General features: G+C 57.9%; 1 protein-coding gene and 1 long non-coding RNA gene across 2 annotated transcripts; one reads left to right on the top strand and one right to left on the bottom strand.

The window, feature by feature from the left end:
* Window positions 1-1,685: 1,685 nt before the first annotated feature.
* Window positions 1,686-12,682, bottom strand: LOC142418954 (uncharacterized). Its single transcript, XR_012778457.1, has 3 exons — window positions 12,436-12,682; window positions 3,084-3,775; window positions 1,686-1,747 (listed from the first exon to the last, which is right to left on the bottom strand). It is a non-coding gene; the product is annotated as an uncharacterized LOC142418954 (long non-coding RNA).
* DENND2D (DENN domain containing 2D) lies at window positions 5,643-18,888 on the top strand. The gene is made up of 12 exons (XM_075521452.1): window positions 5,643-5,786; window positions 9,360-9,544; window positions 10,081-10,193; window positions 10,307-10,376; window positions 11,500-11,577; window positions 11,673-11,813; window positions 13,746-13,894; window positions 14,047-14,224; window positions 14,727-14,768; window positions 15,147-15,237; window positions 15,683-15,922; window positions 17,103-18,888. The coding sequence occupies exons 1-12, from the start codon at window positions 5,732-5,734 to the stop codon at window positions 17,162-17,164; spliced, it is 1,404 nt and encodes a 467-aa protein (XP_075377567.1). The 5' UTR covers window positions 5,643-5,731; the 3' UTR covers window positions 17,165-18,888.
* The last annotated feature ends 186 nt before the right edge of the window (window positions 18,889-19,074 follow it).

The raw sequence follows: 19,074 nt of genomic DNA, 5'->3' as shown, positions 1-19,074 counted from the left end.
CCTATCTCTGCTGTCCCCATGAGGCACTGTGTGACAGCCCTGTGCCTTCCCTGGAGGAAGCATCACCCCAAAGCACCTCCAGAGCAGCTGGGCCAGGACATGAGCTTCAGAGAGCAAATGGGTTTGGATCTGTTGACCCAATAACCTGCAAAGGGAACAGCCATGGAAGAGGACGCTCCATCCTCCTCCTCCTTGTCCATCTGCATGTCAACGCAGGAAGGACAGTCTTGTATTTTTGCAGGGGAAGGCCACCACCTCCAGCCTGCTGTGACCAAGGGCCAGTGAGGGCCAGGGCTAAGGCTGGCGGTAGCTTTTGCCACAAGCTCATGCGATGGGCTTGTTTCCATCTCCTGGGGGTTAGGAGGTGGCAGAGATCCCAAGGGACCTGGGGACAAGGGGGAGAGATGGGGGGGTCCCATGCCTCCCAAGTGCTGGCCCTTAGGAAGGAGGAGGACTTCCCCAGCAAACAGCGAGGCAGATGGAGAGACCATCCCCACCACCTGCTCCATGAGGGAGCCCACCCTTTCCGCAGGCTGGAAATGCCCTGGGATCCCACTGGGCGATGGTGGCCGGAGGTGTCATTCCTGCCCGGCACCTGTAAAGCCCTCGAGGATCCCATGGGGTGGTAAAACACTGCAGGAACGCGAAGCAACGTGCAGGGCTCTCACCCAGTCCTGGGTGCCACTGAAGGTGAGAAGCTGATTTAATTTCACAACCTGCAAAGCCCCTGGGGAGGTGGACACAGCCGGGCCAGGCACCAGGGCTGGTTATTTTCTGTCCCTGGCAGTGTGACTTGCAAAGCAAAGTGTCAGGGCTCTCCGTGAGTTCACATCTTCCTGCAAGCCAGGCCACAACCCACATCCCACCCCCCCACCTGGACGAGGAAAAACGCCCGTGGTGGTCCCTTTTTTCTGCTGCTCATGACTGTGGTCACCTCTTCCTTGAGGGGCGCAGGAGAAGCTGATGTCCTTTTGCACCCCGGCACGGCAACCAGGAGCAGGGAGGGGACGGAGGGAGCAGCCAGCAACCAGTTATCTGATCCCGGCAGCTCCAGTGTAAACTTAGCATGGCCTTTTGGAAAGTACTTGCTGTGGCAAAACACGCAGTAAATCACTGTTCTGAATGCCAACAATATTTCGAGATTAGCAAATCTTACAGAGCTCCTTGGGTTAAAGCTTGGTTTGGGGTCGCGGCTTGCAGCCCTGCCAGTGTAACTGGGGGGCTCTCACCACCCCAGTACCCCTCAGCCCCCGGGGATTGCACCGAGCTGCAAATGCTTCTTGTTCTATGGAGGAGATGGGGCAAGGTCTGGGGTCAGCAGTGGGGCTGGGGCTGCAGGACCCCCATGCTCACGTGTGTGCCCAGCCCGTGCTGCCGAGGACCAGGACCGACCCTCTGATTTCCCTGCTCTCCCCTTCCCAGCCTGCTCAGCCCAGCTTGGAAAATCCCCAGTTTCCTCCTTTTTTTTATCAAGTAGCAAAACCAGCTCCCCACCGGCTGCCCTGGCCCTCTCCAGCATTGTCCCACGCTCCCCAGGGTGAGGCACCGTGACCCCCAGCACCATCACCCCGGCCCCCAGTCCCCAGTGTCCCCAGCAGGTCGCTGAACCACAATGCTTCAGAGTGGGGATGCCCAGGACTTTGCAAAAGCCACTCAGGAGGCTGGAGCCCCGTGCCACCACCTACCTCCAGACGTGCCATGAGTTTTCCAAGCTCAGCCAAGGGCTAATTCTGCACCAGGGCCCTGCCTGTGGGACAAAGAGGAAGGAGAAGCCCTGTGAATTGAGCAGAAAAAGGGACAGCAGTACCTGGGAGCCAAAACCAGGTGTATCCAGATGGAAAATCAGCCATAGGCTTTGCAGGTGATTAACCCCAGAAACACGTTCCCAAGGCCAAAGTGGCCCAGAGCCAGCATTTTAACCCAGGACAAGTCACTGGCTCAGTATGGGAGGGACTGGGGAGAATCCTGTGCTGCACCTGAGGCTGGGCTCTGCGGCTCGACCCTTTCCATCTATGGATGCCCGCTTGCAAACAGCGATGCCAGCCCGGCCAGGAGCCTGTAAACTGAGACGTCTTTGCACCTCCTGACCGTCAAACAGTCTCGGAAAGCAGCAGTTTCCCTGCACTATATTTGCAAGGAGGACGCAGCCCAGCACCAGACCTCCCTGCCCACCCAGAGCTGCCCAAGCCCCTCTGCCGAACACCACCTCCAAGAAATCCTAAAGGTGGATTGAAATGCTTGGGATTAAAACCATTGGGTGGAAGGAAAAGTGGCCAGATTAGCTTTGTTTTCTAATCCCTAGGAGTTTTGCAGCTCCCTCTGCAACCACTGTGCAAGCAATGGTCCCTAAAGCTTTTTTTCATGCAAAAATGTGCAACCTTTGGGGTCTGTGACTTGGACTTGGGTTCTGTGCACCCCAGCAATTGGAGCAGGGAGGGCTTTGGGGGATAGGGGATGCACCTTGCTAAGAAGCCATGATTTTGGTGTCCCATGAGGACTGACATCTCTTCTCCTTGCCCAGTCTGGGACTGCTTTGCTCCTGGTCGTGGGCCAGAGTGTCCCAGCTGGCTCTCAGCCCCCCTGTCCCAGCAGGTCCCCCTGCACCCACAAGCATCAGGGGGAAGAGGAGCAGGCAGAGGATGTTACATGGCACCCCGTTTTGGGGAGCTGGAAGTGATCACCAAGCACTGAACAGGGCAGCAAGCAAAGCATGAGTGGCAGGAACGGTGCAAACACAAGTGAACTGAACCCGCACATCCTCGGCCCGAGTGCAAACCTCCCCGCAGCTGCATAACCAGAGAGAAAAGCCACTCCGGAGGAATGTCCCCTCTCCCACAAGGTCTCCCAGAGATGTTTCTTTGCTCTAATGCTGCCATCCAGTGGGAGGAACTCCCTGGCATGGGAAAGGCTGGAAACGAGGGCCTTGGGGTCCCCAGCCCCAGTGGGGGGGCACCCACCACCGCCACCAGCCTTGGGCTGCCCTCGGGAACCTCCCTGCCAGGGACGCTGCCGGCAAACCTGAGCCTCCATCTCCAAGCCCCAACCCCAGCCTGGCTGCGACGGGCAAAATAAAAACCGCTCACATGCCGCACGCTTGAGCTGCTCCAGCACCTAACACCCTCCCGAAACACAGCACCCAGCGAGGGGACGGGGAAGGGGTGAAAATGCACCGGGATGAGGCAAGGGGCAGCAAGCTGAGCCTTCCTCAGGAGGAGGAGGAGGCTGAGGAGCTGCAGTGCAAGCAGGGTCCCAGCGGCGAGAACACCCCGGTCCCAGCGCGATGCGGGATGCTCACAGCGGTATCCCCCGGCCGCGGGATATTTGCAGTCTGAACACACCACGCCTGCAGAAAGCCAAATTCCAGCGTGTATTCATCAGCGTTGGGGCTGCAAGGAGTCAAAAAAAAACAAACACAAAACTCCCCGGGCTTGGTTCAGGAAAGCGAAACGACTTTGGCAGCGGCAACAGAGCAGCGCGATGGCAAGTGTTGCATCCGCGGTGGCCAGCAGCCCCGAGGATCCCACAATGTGCCCGTTTGTTGTCCCAGTGGGCGGTTGGCTTCCCGCAGAAAGGAGCTTTCAGTAGGAATATTAAAAGTTCAACCTCTTTCAGCAGCGCAAGGTTTGCTGGATTGTGCGACGGGGACAAAGGGACAGTGTTTCCTCGGGAACGGGGAGGTTTTGTGGCTGGGAACACGGCTCTTTTCTTCCCCGCACAGAAGCCGTCTGAGCAGAGTCAAGGCATTATCGAGGCAGGATCACAGTCAGAGACTTGCCTTAAAGGGAGAAAGCAGAAAAGATTTGTGTATATGGGAAAAAAAAAATCAAATAATTTGGGGATTTCTTTTGGCTGAAGACAGCAGCTGTTTTGCCAAGGTGGCTCCAGTTTCCAGGAAAGCGGGGATTTTCCTCCAAAATCGAGGGGGAAAACCCCTTTTTATTTTCCCTTCGTGCCAAGAGGAAATTTCTCCTGGGAACAAGCCCTGTGCACAAACAAACACGCTGCCCTCTCCTCTGGGAAGCACGAGTGCTCTTCCACCCCCTCAAGATCAGCCAGAAACCATCCCCCGGACAAGCAATTCCCTGATAACCCCGACGAGGCAGCAGCATCCCGGCCGGGTCAGAGGCACACGCCCCATCGGGGACATGTTTCGAAAGCATCCACCACCTCTGCAAGCTGGCAAGGGCCATTTCTCCTGGCTGCAAACCGCCCTCGAGCTCCAGCTCACACTCAGGGAAGGGGATGGGAGGTGTTGCAAAAAATGAAAGGAGGATATTTGGTGTAGGAAATCTGATCTACATCTGCAAACAGCCATGCTCCAGCATTAGGGCTGAGAACTGTGCACAACTCATCACACCTAAAGTCCTCATAACCCATAGCTGTGCCCAAAGCCCCTTCTGTGTGTTTAATTACTGCATAAGCACTGCCTAAAAAGGGCAGAGGAAATATTAGGGGTGTGGACAGGCTAAGGATGGGAAAAGGGGATTTTTTTTAAAGATATCGCTGGTTTTAAAGACACTTTCCTCATTGGTGGGTCTGGAGCGGTAAAACCAACCAGCAAAGCCAAGCAGCTCCGCAGGCGTCCCGGCTGCGTGCCCGGGACAGGGTGGCTGCCGTATCGCAGCGCTAATGAACTGCTCTCCCTTCCTGTAACGAAGACGGACGGCAACCGGCCTTCTGAGCCGAGAGTTGGCCAAGGCACCTCTGAGTCACTCTGAGAGGGGGAATAAATCTCTGCCCGATGGAGAAACGCCAGCCCGAGGGAAAGCACAACCCGGCCGGCGTTCCCAAGCAGAGCCAGGACAAGCTCGCAGCCGATGGCCGTGGAAATGAAAGCATGGTGGCATCTTCAGGGGGCTCAGCGGACTTCCCACCACGGTGTAGAGTGGGAGACCCCGCCCTAGGTTTTCTCCGTCCCCTGGAGGGGACAGTCCAGTGTCCCCCCGGGCCCCGCAGCGGCTGCGCTGGGCACCGTCCCTGGCACCAGCGGGCTCCAGGGGAGAAGAGGGCTTGGAGGAGGCAGGGAGGCCAGAGCAGGGCTCAGGCAGGGATGCTGGAGGTTTGGGGCAGGGCGCTTTGTCCCCTGTGGTGTAGGGCGAAGCCACCCCTTGTCCCCGGGGTCCCTGCCCCGTTTCCCGCCCTACTCCGGGTGCCGGAGTGGGGGTGCTGGGCTGTCTCCGTCCCCGGTGCGCCCAGCTCCCCCTCTGTCCAGGGGTGCCCCTATGCCCGCGGCCCCCCCCCCGCGGGCAGCTCCCCCCTACCCGGGCTGTGCCCGGCTCCCCACCGGGATGCCCGGTCCCGTGCACCGGGATGCAGCCCCGCTCGGCCCCCCCCCGCCCCCCCCCGTGCCCGATGCTCCCGGCACCCCCGTATCCAGATCCCTCCCGGGACCCGCCGTGCCCGGTGCTCCCGGCTCCTCTGCACCCAGGTGTTCCCGGCTCCCCCCTTCCCGATGCTCCCGGGCCCCCCCATGCCCGGTTCTCCCGGCTCCCCGTGCCCGGTTCTCCCGGCCCCCCGTGCCCAGGTGCCCCCGCTCCCGGGGCGGGCTCCCCGTGCCCCGGCCGGTGCCAGGTGCGGCCCGGCCCCCCCGCTCCTCCTCTCCTCTCCGCCCCGTCCCGTCCCTCCTCCCCCGGGAAAGCGAAAGCGCGGCGGGCGGAAGCCGAGCCCTCCCCGCCGCGCCGCGCCGCGCCGCACCGGGGCCGCACCGGGGCCGCTCCGCGCCGGGGCCGCCATGGCTTCCATCGGCAACTTCTTCCGACGGAGCCTGCGGCGCTCCGGCCGCAGAGGTGAGGGTCGGGCGGGGACGCCGGGGAGCACAGCCGCGCGCCGGGCTCCGGGAGGTGCCGGTGCCGGTGCCGGTGTCGGTGTCGGTGCCGGTGCCGGTGCCGGTGTCGGTGCCGGAACCGGCGCCGGTGCCAGCCCCGGGGCCGCGGCTGCGGGAGCCGACGGCTGCCGGCGGAACGGGGACTTTCCCGGGCAGCGCAGCGCGGCCACGCCGGGTGGGACCGGCGGTACGGAGACGGGCACCGGCACCGGCTCGGTCCCCTCCAGCCCTGCCCGTACGCGCTCGCCCTGCGGAGCCCAGCTCGGGCCGCCTGCCCCCGGGGCTTACCGCATCTCCCGGGGCTTGCTCCGTGCTCAGGGGCTTACCCCAGCCCCGGTAGTGCCCCCCATCCCCCAGGAGCACCCCCGTCCCCTGGGGGGTTCAGCCCATCCCGGAGCTGCAGCCCGTCCCCCCGAGCCTACCCCAGCCCAGAGGAGTCTGCCCCGGCCCCTGGGGGTTTCCAGTCCCCATCCCAGGGGCAGCCCTCCAGGCTCCCTGTCATCGCATCCCCGAAAGCTTTCCCGGCCCCTTGCCCACCCAGCACAGCGTCGCGGGGGCACCGGAGCGTGGCATCGCGGGCATCCGCGGGGGCACGCTGCTCCCCAGGCAGGTCAGTGCTGTGGAGCCTTTACGGGATGGTGCAGAAATCGGTCCTTTGGGATTTGTGAGCTTTTCCAAGATACAGGATGGGTCATCGGAAAAGCTGGCCTGCCACACTTCAAGCCACAGCAGAGCAGGTTGGGGCAACCTGTGGATTTGGGGAGCTCACTGCAAGCCCCCTCCTCAGGTCTGTTTTGTGCTGGCCGGCTCTTGCTCTGGGTGTGATACGTGTTTTTCCGAGCTCAGCAGAAAAGGTTCGATAAAGCAAAAGCCATTTCCTCTCTGCTGGAGCAGGTGGGTGGCTGCACGGTGTGGGAAGCAGAGCTCCCCTGCAAACTGTCGTGCCAGGCCAGGAGATTTCAGCATGCTGCAGCCCAGGGCTTTTCCAGGAGGAAAGAAACAGGTTGTGCCACATCGCAGCGTGGGTCTGAGCGCAGCCCTCGGCTGATAAGAAAACCCCGGTCTGGTCACGGAAGCTGGTTGTGCAGCAAAATGTCTTTTTCTTTTAACGCCAGCAGCCCCGGTGCCATTTCCTCATGGGCCAGGGTGCACCCCGGCAGCCTTTGCCCTCTCCATGCCCGGCAAAGAGATGGGTGAAAATCCACAGCACCAGCAGCTGCTTTCCACCCAGGAGCTGCGTGAGCCCCGACGGCTGCCTGGCTCGTTCCCCTCCTCACAGCAGATGCTCCCGCTGCCGGGGGGGCTGTGGGGTGGTCCCCAACTCTTCCCCACTTGGGCTACGGGAGAGTCGTTGGCCAAAGCTCCTGGGACCGTGGCTTGTGTCCCCGGGACGCACGAGGGACTGCAAATCCTGCCAGTTTTGGGAAGTGCTGGAACCTCTGATGCCACATTAAACCCATCCAACGCTGCACGACAGTGCATGGCCCCGTACGTCCCCAGAGCTCGTCTTCCAGCCCAGGGATGGGTATCGTGGTCTCGGAGGGATTTGGGCTCTCCCAGCGAGGGCTTTGCAACCAGACCTGGCGCAGGGGAGCGCTGCCGGGTGACGCCGCGCTGTCGGCAGGGTTCAGTGCGCTGGGTCGTGCTTTGGGCAGGTGTGTGGGTCCGTCTGCGAGAGGCAGACCTGCAGCCCAGCGTGACCAGCCTCCCCGGAGCGGCAGGTTTTACTGGGGTGTTTGAAAATGCTACGGACACGATGCAAATCCAGCCCTTGCTCGAGAGCACATCTTGTATTCTCTGAAATGCAGGATGGGACTGGATAGGCAGGATTTAACTGGACTGTCACCTTACCCTGGCAATCTGCGATGGGAAAACAACCGACACCAGCGTCCAGCGAGGATGGGGGATGCCACCAGCCCTCCCCGCTGCACAGCCTGGTTCCCTGGGGTCCCCCCAGCAACAACCTCCTGCCCTGGCCCCGTAGGTAAGATTGGACCGCTGAAGCCATTGCTGGAGCATCCCAAGGAGGAGCAGGAGAAGCAAAGCACATCTTGTCGACCTTTTTTCCCTGGCCTGGAACACCTTGCTGGGCTGTCACATGGGTGATCCCCACCGAGGACAAACCAGAGGTGTCTGCAGCTGGGTCTCATCCTCGGGATGCTCCTGGGCTCTCCCCTGCTGCGAAGGGGCCTCTTCGGGATGATTTTCACTTTGCCAAGAGGAAGGACATGGAGGTGGAGCGGCTTCGGGGTGCACGCAGGGGCGGCTGCGTGCATCTCCCCACCCTGAGCTGGGAAAGGGACATCCCGTGATGGGACTGTGAGTGTCACCTCCTCGGATGAACTTTCTGCTCCCGTCAGCTCCCGATGACCTGGAATGAAGGCTGGAAAGGTGTTTCCAGATTAAAGGAGGTGGCTACAGAGCCGGGGGGATACGCGGGGTGGGGTGTCCACCAGCACTTGTTTTGGAGGAGGATGTTGCACACGAGGGAGAGGGATGATGAGAGCCTTGCCCTACCAAGCTGTGGCACAACCAAAAGAGCCCAGGGCCAAACTCCAGGATGCAGGGAAAAATTTCATCCAGCCACGTGATTATTTTCCTGCCTGTTATTCCTAGGAGCAGCTCAAGCATTTCTGGTCCAGTTCCCTGCCGTAATCAGAGCCAAGACCAAGCCCAGGACAGTTTCAGTGCCAGGAACCGGGGATTTAGAGAGTCGCAAGGGGCTGCTGGGAGAGGGAAGAGCTGTGGCATGGCCTGGCTGCAGCCTCCTGCCGGCGTTTAACTCCTGTCCTTCCCAGCCCTCAGATCTCGCTGCCCCACCATGATCATCCCAGGGCCCTTGGAGATGTCAGCTTGGGCTCTTTTCATTCTTATTTCTAGTTTTTCGGGTTGTGACAGCTGATGCTTCCCAGCTGTCCTCCCCAACCAGCCGAACAAGAAATGGGATGTAATCTCAGGGAATTGCTTTGCTTTGGGAGCTGTGGTTTAGGGAAAACCCTCAAGTACCTCATTTGCAATCAGCAGTTCCCAGGGCTGAAGACACCTGGCAGGGAGAGGTTGGGATTCGTCTTGTTGGAGCCTTTGGAGGTGCTCAAACAAGATCCGTGCTGTTTGTTCACTGTTTTTTTCCCTTAAGGGAATAAAATTAACTGCTATAAAAGCATTCCCACACCTTCCCGCAGATGCTTTCTGCAGAGGCCGTCTGCGCGCTGCCATCCCACATGCCGGCTTAGCTCTGGGCGTCCCTCTGCCCTCCCTGGGATGGGGCAAAGGAGGGCTGGGGGTGTCTGACGGCACTTTGATTTTCTCCAAAAGGCTCATAAAAGCCATTTCTCTTTCCTTTCCGTGTCCTGTGCCCGCATGTCCCCAGCTGTGCACTGTCAGGGATCAAAACACCCTGTGCACCAGGTCCTGGTTCCCTCCAACTGCTTTGGCCGGTTCATGTGCAGCTCTGCATCTCCTCTCCTGCCATCAGGACACCTCCTGGCCTTTCATTTCACTCTGCTCTGGTTTTGGGGGTTTTTTTTGGCTACAGGAGGAAAAGAAGAGGCCTCTGCTGCAGAAAACAACCCCTCACGGTTGCCACAGGGAAAACCAGGAGAGCGGCACTCCGTCCTCTATTGTGCTGGGCAGTTTTTCTTCGAGTACCTGGTGGTGGTGTCGCTGAAGAAGATGTCAGATGGACGTTACGAACCCAAGATAACCTACCAGTTCCCAAAGGTATTTAGTCCCGTGTTTCTGGGAAGATGAGTTTTCCAAATTTAGAGGAAAAGGGGATGTTGCTCCTTCCCCATCACCAGAGCTGGGGGAGGAGAACAGAAAAATACCCCGTGCCCCGGAGTCGCAGACCCAAACCTCAGCGCTTTGCCTGCCATGGGTTGGGGTTGGTGGGACCATCTGTCCCTCCCTGTGGTCTGAGCCCTGGGCCACAAACCCCAGGAGGAAAATCCTGGGGTGCTCCCTGGTCTCCTGTCCCAAGAAGGAGACCACGGCAGCAAAATCACACCTTGGGGAGGTGGCACAGGAAGAGACCCCCTGTTTGCAGAGGAGCCTGAGTGCCTCTGCTTTCCCCCACTATCCATTGGGTAAAAGAGTCAAAAATTGGATTTTTGGGAGATGCTTGTCCAGGGCTGTGCAGGCACCGTCCGCTTCAGTCTGAGCCGGGGGTTGCTTTGGGACACACCCCATTCCACCCCATCCCCTGGGGCTATGGGCACCCTCCATCACTCCTGACTCTTGGCATCGCTTCGTTCCAGCGCGAGAACTTGCTGAAGGGCCAGAAGGAGGAGGAGGAACGTCTCTTGCAAGCCATCCCCCTCTTCTGCTTCCCCGATGGCAACAACTGGGCCCCCGTCACTGAGTTCACCAGGTAGCTGCCCCACTGCGGGGTCTTGGCCGTGGTTTCCCACTCCGTGCTGTCGTACCCCTGAGGGCTGCGGGTGGAAGAGCCGTCCCATCCCCATGCGTTGTCTCTCCTTGCAGCGAAACCTTTTCTTTCGTCCTGACCAACGTGGATGGCAGCAGGAAGATCGGCTACTGCAGGCGGCTGCTGGTGAGCATCCCACCGCCCGTACACCCATCGGTGGTGGCTGTGCCACCCCATCCCCGTGGTGGGACACAATGCCTTCTGCCATGCCCGAAGTACAACTCTTGGGGACGTGCCCTAGAAAGCCACTTGTCTTGACAAAGATGATGACAAGCAGCAAGTGGGTGCCCAAAGGGAGTTTTTTGGAGCTTTCTTCTGCTGGGGCATCAGCTGGATGCTGGGTGGAGGAAAGCAGCATTTGCTTTTCAGGGCTGGCCTGAAATGCAACCAGGAGATGCGACGGTTGGGAGGTGCCGTTCCCCGTACCGGTGGTTGCTGCCTCCCCACCGATCTCCCGCAGCTTTTCTGTCTCCTTTCCCTTGGCCGCAGTGGTCAGGACGGCTGCAAACCCCACTCAGGATCAGGATGGGGATGTGCGTGCACCCATCCAGGTGCCAAGGAGCTGGGTGCCCTCAGCCCCATCCCCAAAAATTGCTTCTGAACAGTGGCTGCCTTTCTCAGCTCAAGGATTTGGCCAGCTTGGGGGCTGCAAGGTGCAATGGAGGTCTTCCTTGGCTGCTGATTTACACACAGCCTGCTTAAATAGGGACATAAAGCCACAGGGCCGTATGTCACAGCTCGGTGACTTGCTGGATCCCACCACCCTTTCATTCCTTGGCAAACCTGCCCACTTCTGCATCCAGGGCTGAGCTCTGGCTGTTTGAACTGGGTGTCTGGAGGGCTGAAAGCGCAGAGAGCAAACGGACCCAGAATAGTCCAGTAGGAAAGAGAAAAAAAGCCTGGGCACTCATCCTGATGGTCTCTGTTTCAGCAGGAGGCAGGATTGGTGGGGCAGGTCCTGGTGGGGCAGGACGTCTCAGAGGACACGGGTCTGGGGGGTAGGAAAGTTTGGGAATACGCCAAAGGGCTTTGCACCAAAATGAGTAACAGCTTTGGCATCTCCAGGCACCCTCTGCTTTTACAGCATCAACTACATCCTTGGCTTGAGCCCCAGCTCTGAAAATCCCCCAGCGAGGGATTGGGTATTGGGGGGGGGGGCGAGTGGGGCCCGGGAGGATCTCTGGGGAAAGCATGGAGCTGCTGCAGTGGGGCTGGGAGATGCTCATACCCTTTTCCCATCCTCTTCCAGCCATCCGGCCGTGGTGTCCGTCTCCCTGAGGTCTTCTGCATCATCAGCTGCCTGGGCTGCTTCGGGCTCTTCTCCAAGGTAGGGATGTGGTGGCTCCGTCTGGTTCCGTGGTGGCCCAGGCAACCACTCTGTTGCCTGCCGGGGTTTCACAGCTCACTTTTTTTCTCCCCCAGATCTTGGACGAGGTGGAGAAAAGGCGCCAGATCTCCATGGCAGTGATTTACCCCTTCATGCAGGGCCTTCGGGAATCGCCCTTCCCAGCTCCGGGGAAAACCGTCACCATTAAAAGCTTCATCCCCGAGTCAGGCACAGAGGTTGGTGGGGTTCTCAGGGGCTCTCACCTCCTAGACTGCTCCAACATGAGGAGCCCAGGCTATCTCCAGGAGCGTCCTCCACACCTGCAGCACCCATGGGTGCTCGCTGGAGCAGCGGGTGGTGGGTCAGGCTGCCAGGGGCCTCGTACCCTGGGAACATGGGCACCGCCACCTCCGTCCTGTCCAGGAGCAGGGCAGCAAGCAGCGAGGATGAGGATGGAGCCCATCCACAGGGGATGCTGCCCCATCTTTGCATCCTTGCAAAGCAGCGTCTTTGCAGCTCCGTCCGCCTCGAGCTGGAGCTGCCAGCACAAAACCTCCCCGGACGCCGTTTCTTAACACGCCGGTGCTTGCACAGCCTTTACGTCAGAGTGGTGCATGGCGCTGGGGCCGCGGAGCGGGGCTGGCTGCACCCCGCTCGTGAGCCGGCGTTCGCACCTCCGGGTGCGGCACGCGGGGCCGTTGGGGTGCGCAGTGGTGCTGGGGCCATCGCGGGGTGTTGCGGGCTGCAGCTTCCCCTCCGCGCCGCAGTGCTCAGCCCTCAGCCTCGACACCCGCCCTAGTTTAGCACCACGAGCAGGCGGCCGGCCCGGCGCAGGCGTGCGGCGAGGCAAGCCCTTACCTGTGAAAGGAGATCTGATACGGGCACGGTGCCCACGGGGCTCGTCTCGCCCACGCACGGCCCGGGCTCGCACAGGCAGAGCTTTTTCTTTTGCTTTTTCTTTCTTTTGTGGCAAAGCTGGGGTGGAAAAAGGGGGAAGATCTGCCTTGGCACCAGGCAAAATAACCTCAGTGCTGAGCATCCCAGGGCTGCGTCCTGCCAGGGTGGGTCTGAGAGCAAGATTCCTCCTCTCTAGTGCAATTTAGCAGCTGGCTATCAAATTGCAAGAGATTTCTTCATCCAGGAAGGCTTGTGCAAGGGCTTTGCAGGTTGCTCAATGCTCTGGCTGCGGGCCAGGCTGCAGGGAGCGCAGCTGGGGGTGATGGGAGGGAGGATTTGAGACGAGGAGGACGTTCTTCGAAAGAGCTGCACTTTGGGGCTCTGGGCAGGGGCTGGAGCAAGCCAAAGAGATCGGTGAGAAAACAAGGAAGGGGTGAAAAATAAATCCGGAGTACTGCATGAGCTGGGAGCCGGGGATCGTGCAGGATTTGTGCTGGAACGGGGCTGCGGAGCCCAGCCAAGTCCTGTGCTGCTGGCTGGGAAGATGCTGTTTGGCTGGAAAGGCAGCTTGGCACACGGAGGAAGGGGATTCCCCCCACCCACCCACCTCGGTAAAGCTGGGGAGAGGGGCCAGGACTGTGTCATGAGCTGCACAGTCCTGTTAACCCTTCAGTGGTCGCCGTCTCGGGGCTGCTCGCAGCAGGGCAGAGGTATTGACCGGGTTTGGGAGACTCTGGTCTGGGGCAAAGCCAGCAGAATTGGCAGACCACCTGCAAATATCCATTAGATAATTCACTTTTGGGCCATCCTAGCTCGGATGAGGTGAGCTGGCCCTCCCAGAGAGTCTTTTGAGGAAGTTTTTGTGGTTTTTATAGTATGGTCACATATGGTATGGTCACACAGTCACAGTATGGTCACAGTACGGTCATGCACGAGCTGTCAGACGCTACGGTGGGAGCATGTCCCTGCCTGTTTCCTACCAGGGACTTGTGAGCGCTGCAGAAAAGAGGCATTTCGGTTAAAAATCCAGTGCCACAATAAATAAACCCCACAGCGCACATCGCCGCTGGCTTCTCCTGCATCCTCAGTGCTGCACAGCCCAAATCTCCGGGCAGGACAAGATGAGGTTTGTCCTTTGCAGAGGGATGTGATGCAGATGCTGCAAACTCTGGGTCACTCATTGCTCCCAAGTCACCTTCTCAGGGTGCCAGGGCGGCGCGGGGGGAGCGTTGCACCTCCTAAGCCGGGGTTTGGTGGCTCTCCCTTGGCAGCTCATCGAGCTCACGCGGCCCGTGGACGCCCACCTGGAGCACGTGGAGTTTCAGGCTCTGCTGCAGCGGCTCAGCCCCCACCTCATCCTGCACATCTTCGCCTCCGCCGTGCTGGAGCGACGGCTCATCTTCCTGGCGGAGGAGCTGAGGTGAGTCCTGATCTGTTTATTTAAAAATAAAACCAAAAAAACCCCCTTGAAGGAACACAGGACGCAGCTGAGCTCAGGGTGGGATGTTCCCTCCAAGCAGTGAAATCCTCTTTCCTCATGCAATGCCACCACGATGGCTCCTTGTCCCGCAGTGTCCTGTCGCAGTGCATCCACGCAGTGGCTGCTCTCCTCTACCCCTTCACCTGGGCTCACACCTACATCCCCGTGGTCCCCGAGTGCCTGCTCGACACCGTCTGCTGCCCCACGCCCTTCATGGTCGGCATCCAGATGCGGCACCTGGAGCGGGTCCTGGACCAGCCGATGGAGGAGGTATTTCATCCAGGCAGGGGAAAGCATCTGGATGGAGCCACCGTTTAGTCCGTGACCCTGGCTTCGCGTTGGCTCCAGGGCTGAAGGCTCTGGTTGTGCCCTTTTCCCATCCAGGGAGGCTGGAGATTGGGGTTTCTTGCATGTCCCCTCCTGTTGGCACCTGGGGCAACACCTGGGTGCTGCCGAGCACCCCAGGACCTGCAGCCCTGACCCTGGGGGCTCAGGGAGCTGCTCTTGGCCAGGCTGGCTGTTGGCATCATCCCAACCTTGCAGAAGCAGAGAAAGGCTGCATGGGGACAAGCCACCGAGCCTGGGGCAAACACGGTCCCTGGGCGGATGCCCCGGTCCCCCTGCCCAGGTCCCTCCAGCACAGAGGGACCGATCCTTCTCCTGCCGCCCTCGTGGGCTGCGGACACAGAGGTCTGATCATAAAAGGGGTGGGAGGAAGCCTGGCTGCCTTGGTAGACTAAGCTAAACCCGGTTGCTCTCTGCTCTCTTTCAGGCTCTGATAGTTGATCTCTGTGACGGGAAGATCCTCCGGGCGGTAGGTCCCCCCGTGCAGGCCGTGGGGGTGGGGCTCGCCTGGCCTGGGTACCCCTGGGAAGGGCCCCTTTCCGCCTTTGGTCCCAGCTACCTGGCAGCTTTCACATTTTGGGGGCAGAGACATCTCGGTGTCACCCATGCAGGGATAACGTCCCACAAAGGGATGGCTCCATCTGCTGCATCTCTTGTCGTGAGCTGGAGCAGCAGGGTCCGTGTGTTGGACATCCCACTCCCAGCATCACTGCAGCACCCTGCAATGATCATTAATTAATGAGCTCTGCAGAAAGCCCCACTGATGGGCTGCACTGACCGCTGCCCGCGGCCATCTGAGCCGGGTTCCCACCAGTGCCGGGTGCTTCACAGCCCCGTTGCCTTCCAGGTCGGCGATGAGGAGGAGATCTTGCCCGTCAAGCTGCAGAATGAGATGCTGACGTCTCTGAACAGGCACAACAACAACAACAACGTACACAGTAAGCACGTCTCTTTATATACGGTAAAATGGATGCAAGCTGCCTTCCACAGACGGCCAGATTCCTCAGCGAAATGGTTTTCCTAAAGAGACCTGGCCTGGGATGTTTCTGCCTCAATTTGCAATAAAATGCAGCCACAGGAGAGAAATCCCTTGGCCTTTCCCCTGTCCTGAGAAACATGAGAGCAGGAACAATTAATTCTGCTAAAAAAAAAATCAGGTTTTGCCAATATTGGGCCTGCAAAGACACCACTCCTCTGGAAAGCAAACACAGCCAGTTCTCCCTCAGCAAAATTAGTCTGATCGTCGTTTACTGGCAGAGGGAGGTTTTAAGCAAATAATTTCTCGGGATGCAGAGACTGCGAATGGGCCAGGTTAAAACAGGTCTGTCCTTTCTATGCTCGGAGGTCCCATCCCCACCTCTCATGCTCCGTGTCCTCTTCCAGCATCCGAGCAGGTGAACGCGCTTGTCTCTGAAGCCTTTGTGCAGTTCTTCGTCCGAATGGTTGGCCACTACGCCTCGCACATCAAGTGGAGTAAAAACGGCTCGGGCACCTTCCAGGAGCGAGCCTTCTGCAAAGCCATCGCCTCCAAGACCAACCGCAAGTTTGTGAAGAAGTTTGTGAAGACAAACATGTTTTCCCTATTTATTGAGGAAGCAGAAAAGAGCAGGATCCCACAGGAAGGTAAACGGCCCCATTTCTCCTTCCCTCTCTGGTCGGATGAGCTCTGCAAAGTCCTGGGCTATTTGGTTAAGGGAAAGAGATGCCCCGTGCCCCGAGAGGGATGCAGCCTGAGGCTGAGGATGCTCAGGGCAGCGAGTAGCACCCATTTGCTCTCAACAGCCGCATTTCTCTGTCCCTGTCAAGTGATCAAAAAAAATCCCTGTGCTCATTTTAGATCTCGTTGCTTGACTGGGGATAGGGCAGGCTTACTGAGGGCTCAGTGTTTAGGCAAACATGCCAGTAGCAGTGCAAATATTTGGCTTGGATGCAGGCAGCAGCTGGGAGCTGGCTCCTGACTGCGCTGCCTGCGAGCCCTGACTCATCTCTGCCACCGGCTCGGGTGCGGACCCATGGCGGCTGGGTTGGTCCTTTCCCCTTCCAGGGGATTTACAGAGCACTGGGCAGAGCTGAGCCTCCTCCCAGCCCCGGACGAGGACAAACAGGGGTGACAGAGGTTGAGGAAGCCACCCAAAACATCTCCGGTGGCCAGAGACATCCTGGCCCGGGACTTGCCACCCCCGAGGTCTTGCTGCACTCACGAGAGAGTGCAAGAGAGCGCAGTCGTCGCGCTCTATCAGCGACTGCCGCGTCGAGCAAAGCAAACGTCCCCCTGGACGGCACCACGTGGCAGCAAGCGGCAGATGGTGCCCGTGGTGGGTCCCTCTCCAGCCCGTCTGCAGCCTGCCCAGGGGACTCGGGGCCCGGCACTACCTCGGTTGCTGCTTTCGCTGCCCTTTTAGGTCAGAATTTGTAGAGCAGGCATGGACCTGGGTCTGCCCCGGGGTTGGGAGGGAGGGATGGCTACGTCACCTTTTTGGCTATTCTGATTCCCAGGGTCTCCTGCTTTCTCTCTTCCTTGCTGGCTGGCAAGGAAACACAAAAACTGAACAGGAGCAAACATGTGGGTTAAAAACGTATGCTAACCCAGCATAATAAAGCCCATTTCGGGTAGGTGAGAGGGATGGGTGGAATTGCAACAACCCCGATTTCACCTGGGTCCTCGCCTGGGTGCAGTTGTCCATAACCCAGCAGGGTTTGCTCCCAGGGTGCACACGCGCTCCCCAGGACTCGGGCTGCGCAGCCCTGTATCCTCCCCAGCCCGAACGCTTGCATTTCACTAACAGCCTTTTCTCATCCACAGCATATTTCCAGCAGAAAATAACAGAGTATCACGAACAGAAGAAGCACCGAAGGGACTCCTGAAGTCCGGCCTGGGAACACAGGAGCAGGGCTGGGACCGAGCAGGTCCCCGCCAGCAGCACCACGCTGCGCAGACTCGACGCGTGCCCCGTCCAAGGGCAGAGCACGCCGGACTCTGCTGGATCTGTCCGCCGGTTCCTACCCATCTGTGACTCATGAGATGCATGGGCAGCACCGAACACCAGTTTCTACCCTTTCTTTTTTCCTTAGGGCATCATTGCACTGGAAAACTCTTTTGCACAGAGCTAGCAAGCAGGCTGTGATTTCTTTTCCAATCTTGCTAGCAACAGGGACAAACTGTGACGCACAGCGCCGGGCCCTGAGCAGAGTCTTTGGCCCCATCAGGACCTCACGCAGCGAGGGAGGGAAGCCAGGGAGCTGGCTGCAGGACAACAACAGTTGTAGAGTAATTGTTAGAGAGAAAAAAAAAAAAAAAAGGATGAGTAGGAAATAGTGTTATTTCTAATTAAAACAAACATAGGTTTTGCAAATAAGTAACATCCTATTGAATAAGTTTCTGAGGTTTCTATTATTAACAACTGTTTCACTTTATTTTCTACCAAGATATGCTCATTGTTAAATACCGGCGGGAACAGTCGCGGTGGATTTCGGTGGTTTCCTCTATAGCGGCTGTCTGCTTTGTTGGTACCACTTAGAGCCCAGTTTAGCTCTTTAAAGAAACAAAAATATTCTTTTCCAACAGGTTATTTATTTGTGCTGTAAGCAAACTGTGAAGGCCACAGGGCTGTGTTCTGTAGTAGAGGGAAAGGGCCGATCAACAGCTTTGGGTAGGGAGGAAGTATTTGTTAAATCCAGTAGTAAAACATGTCGACATCCTCCTCGTTTCTTGTTTTGATGCCAACTTCTCTTAAAACCTTGCAGTTCATTGAAGCACTGTTTCATCTGAAATTTGATGCCTGCAGCAGATTTAAAGCTAAATTATGGCTCTCCCCCTTTCCTAATGCACTCATCCAGGGAATAAATATTGCAGCAGGGGAAGCTGGTGCTGGCTGCAGGTCTGCCTGGTTCCTCCCACACAAACCAGGGCCAGATACTTCTCCCAGCAAGGGCTGGGGTCGAAGGCAGAGCTTCATCCTCCTCTCTGGCGTGTTACAGCCAAGCTGCCATATCACTCGGTACCCACTAGACATGCACACACATGCAGATGTTATCAAAAAATGTAGTTTCATACAACTTCTGCAGTGGTATTAAATGCCACGGTGAGAGATTTTACAGAAACGCTAAAAAATAAGCAGGCTGACTGCTGGACAGCTTTCGCTTTCAGAGCTGTTGAACATAACGAAAACAAGACAGATGTAAAGGGCATGTATTTTAGAAGTAACTATTTGTGCAGTCACGCACATATGTAAGCGGCAAACACAGTTGGACGGAGGATATAAACTGAACAGCAATGACACGCTCTAGCCCTGCTGAAAGAAAATTGATTTTTGTTCAGCCCCCGTGTGTGTTTGGAGGGGGGAACAAGAATTGTTAGAAAAAAGGGGATTTTTGGCACTGTGGATATCTTCTCTGGCTCCACAAGTTCCCACTCATGGGTAGTGTGTTACAGGTTTAACTACAGGAAATTAAAGGTTAGTGGTCTTTTTCTGGGTTTTTTTCATGTTTTCATGTTTTTTCTGTTTTCATTTTAAAAAGTTCACCTGCCAGCAGAGAATTGTGTGTGTGGAAAATCAAGGGCACCTATCAAGAATTGTCCCTTTTGAAAAGACCACTTGCCTCGCCCTTCTCGTTCATGACCGTTTTGAGAAGATGGTTTGTGGCCTTTTTGGTTGTGAAGCGTAACACCGTCTCATTGAGAAAAATGGGAAGTGGTCCTTGCTTTGGCAGTAGCTCTTTAGAAAAGAAGAATTAGAAATCACATAAGAATTAGAAATCACATAATTAGCAATCAC

This window comes from Mycteria americana, chromosome 20 (assembly GCF_035582795.1).
Source record: "Mycteria americana isolate JAX WOST 10 ecotype Jacksonville Zoo and Gardens chromosome 20, USCA_MyAme_1.0, whole genome shotgun sequence".
Lineage (NCBI taxonomy): Eukaryota > Metazoa > Chordata > Aves > Ciconiiformes > Ciconiidae > Mycteria > Mycteria americana.
The sequence above is the reverse complement of the archived record's forward strand: the minus strand, read 5'-3'. Positions and strand labels throughout refer to the sequence as shown.

What these genes read in the sequence shown, in the direction of transcription:
- DENND2D (XM_075521452.1), top strand. Translation starts at nt 5,732, where the DNA reads ATGGCTTCCATCGGCAACTTCTTCCGACGGAGCCTGCGGCGCTCCGGC. An exon ending in GCGGCGCTCCGGCCGCAGAG is followed by an intron (nt 5,787 to 9,359) that starts GTGAGGGTCGGG and finishes TTTTGGCTACAG; the next exon opens with GAGGAAAAGAAGAGGCCTCT. An exon ending in ACGGGAAGATCCTCCGGGCG is followed by an intron (nt 14,769 to 15,146) that starts GTAGGTCCCCCC and finishes GTTGCCTTCCAG; the next exon opens with GTCGGCGATGAGGAGGAGAT.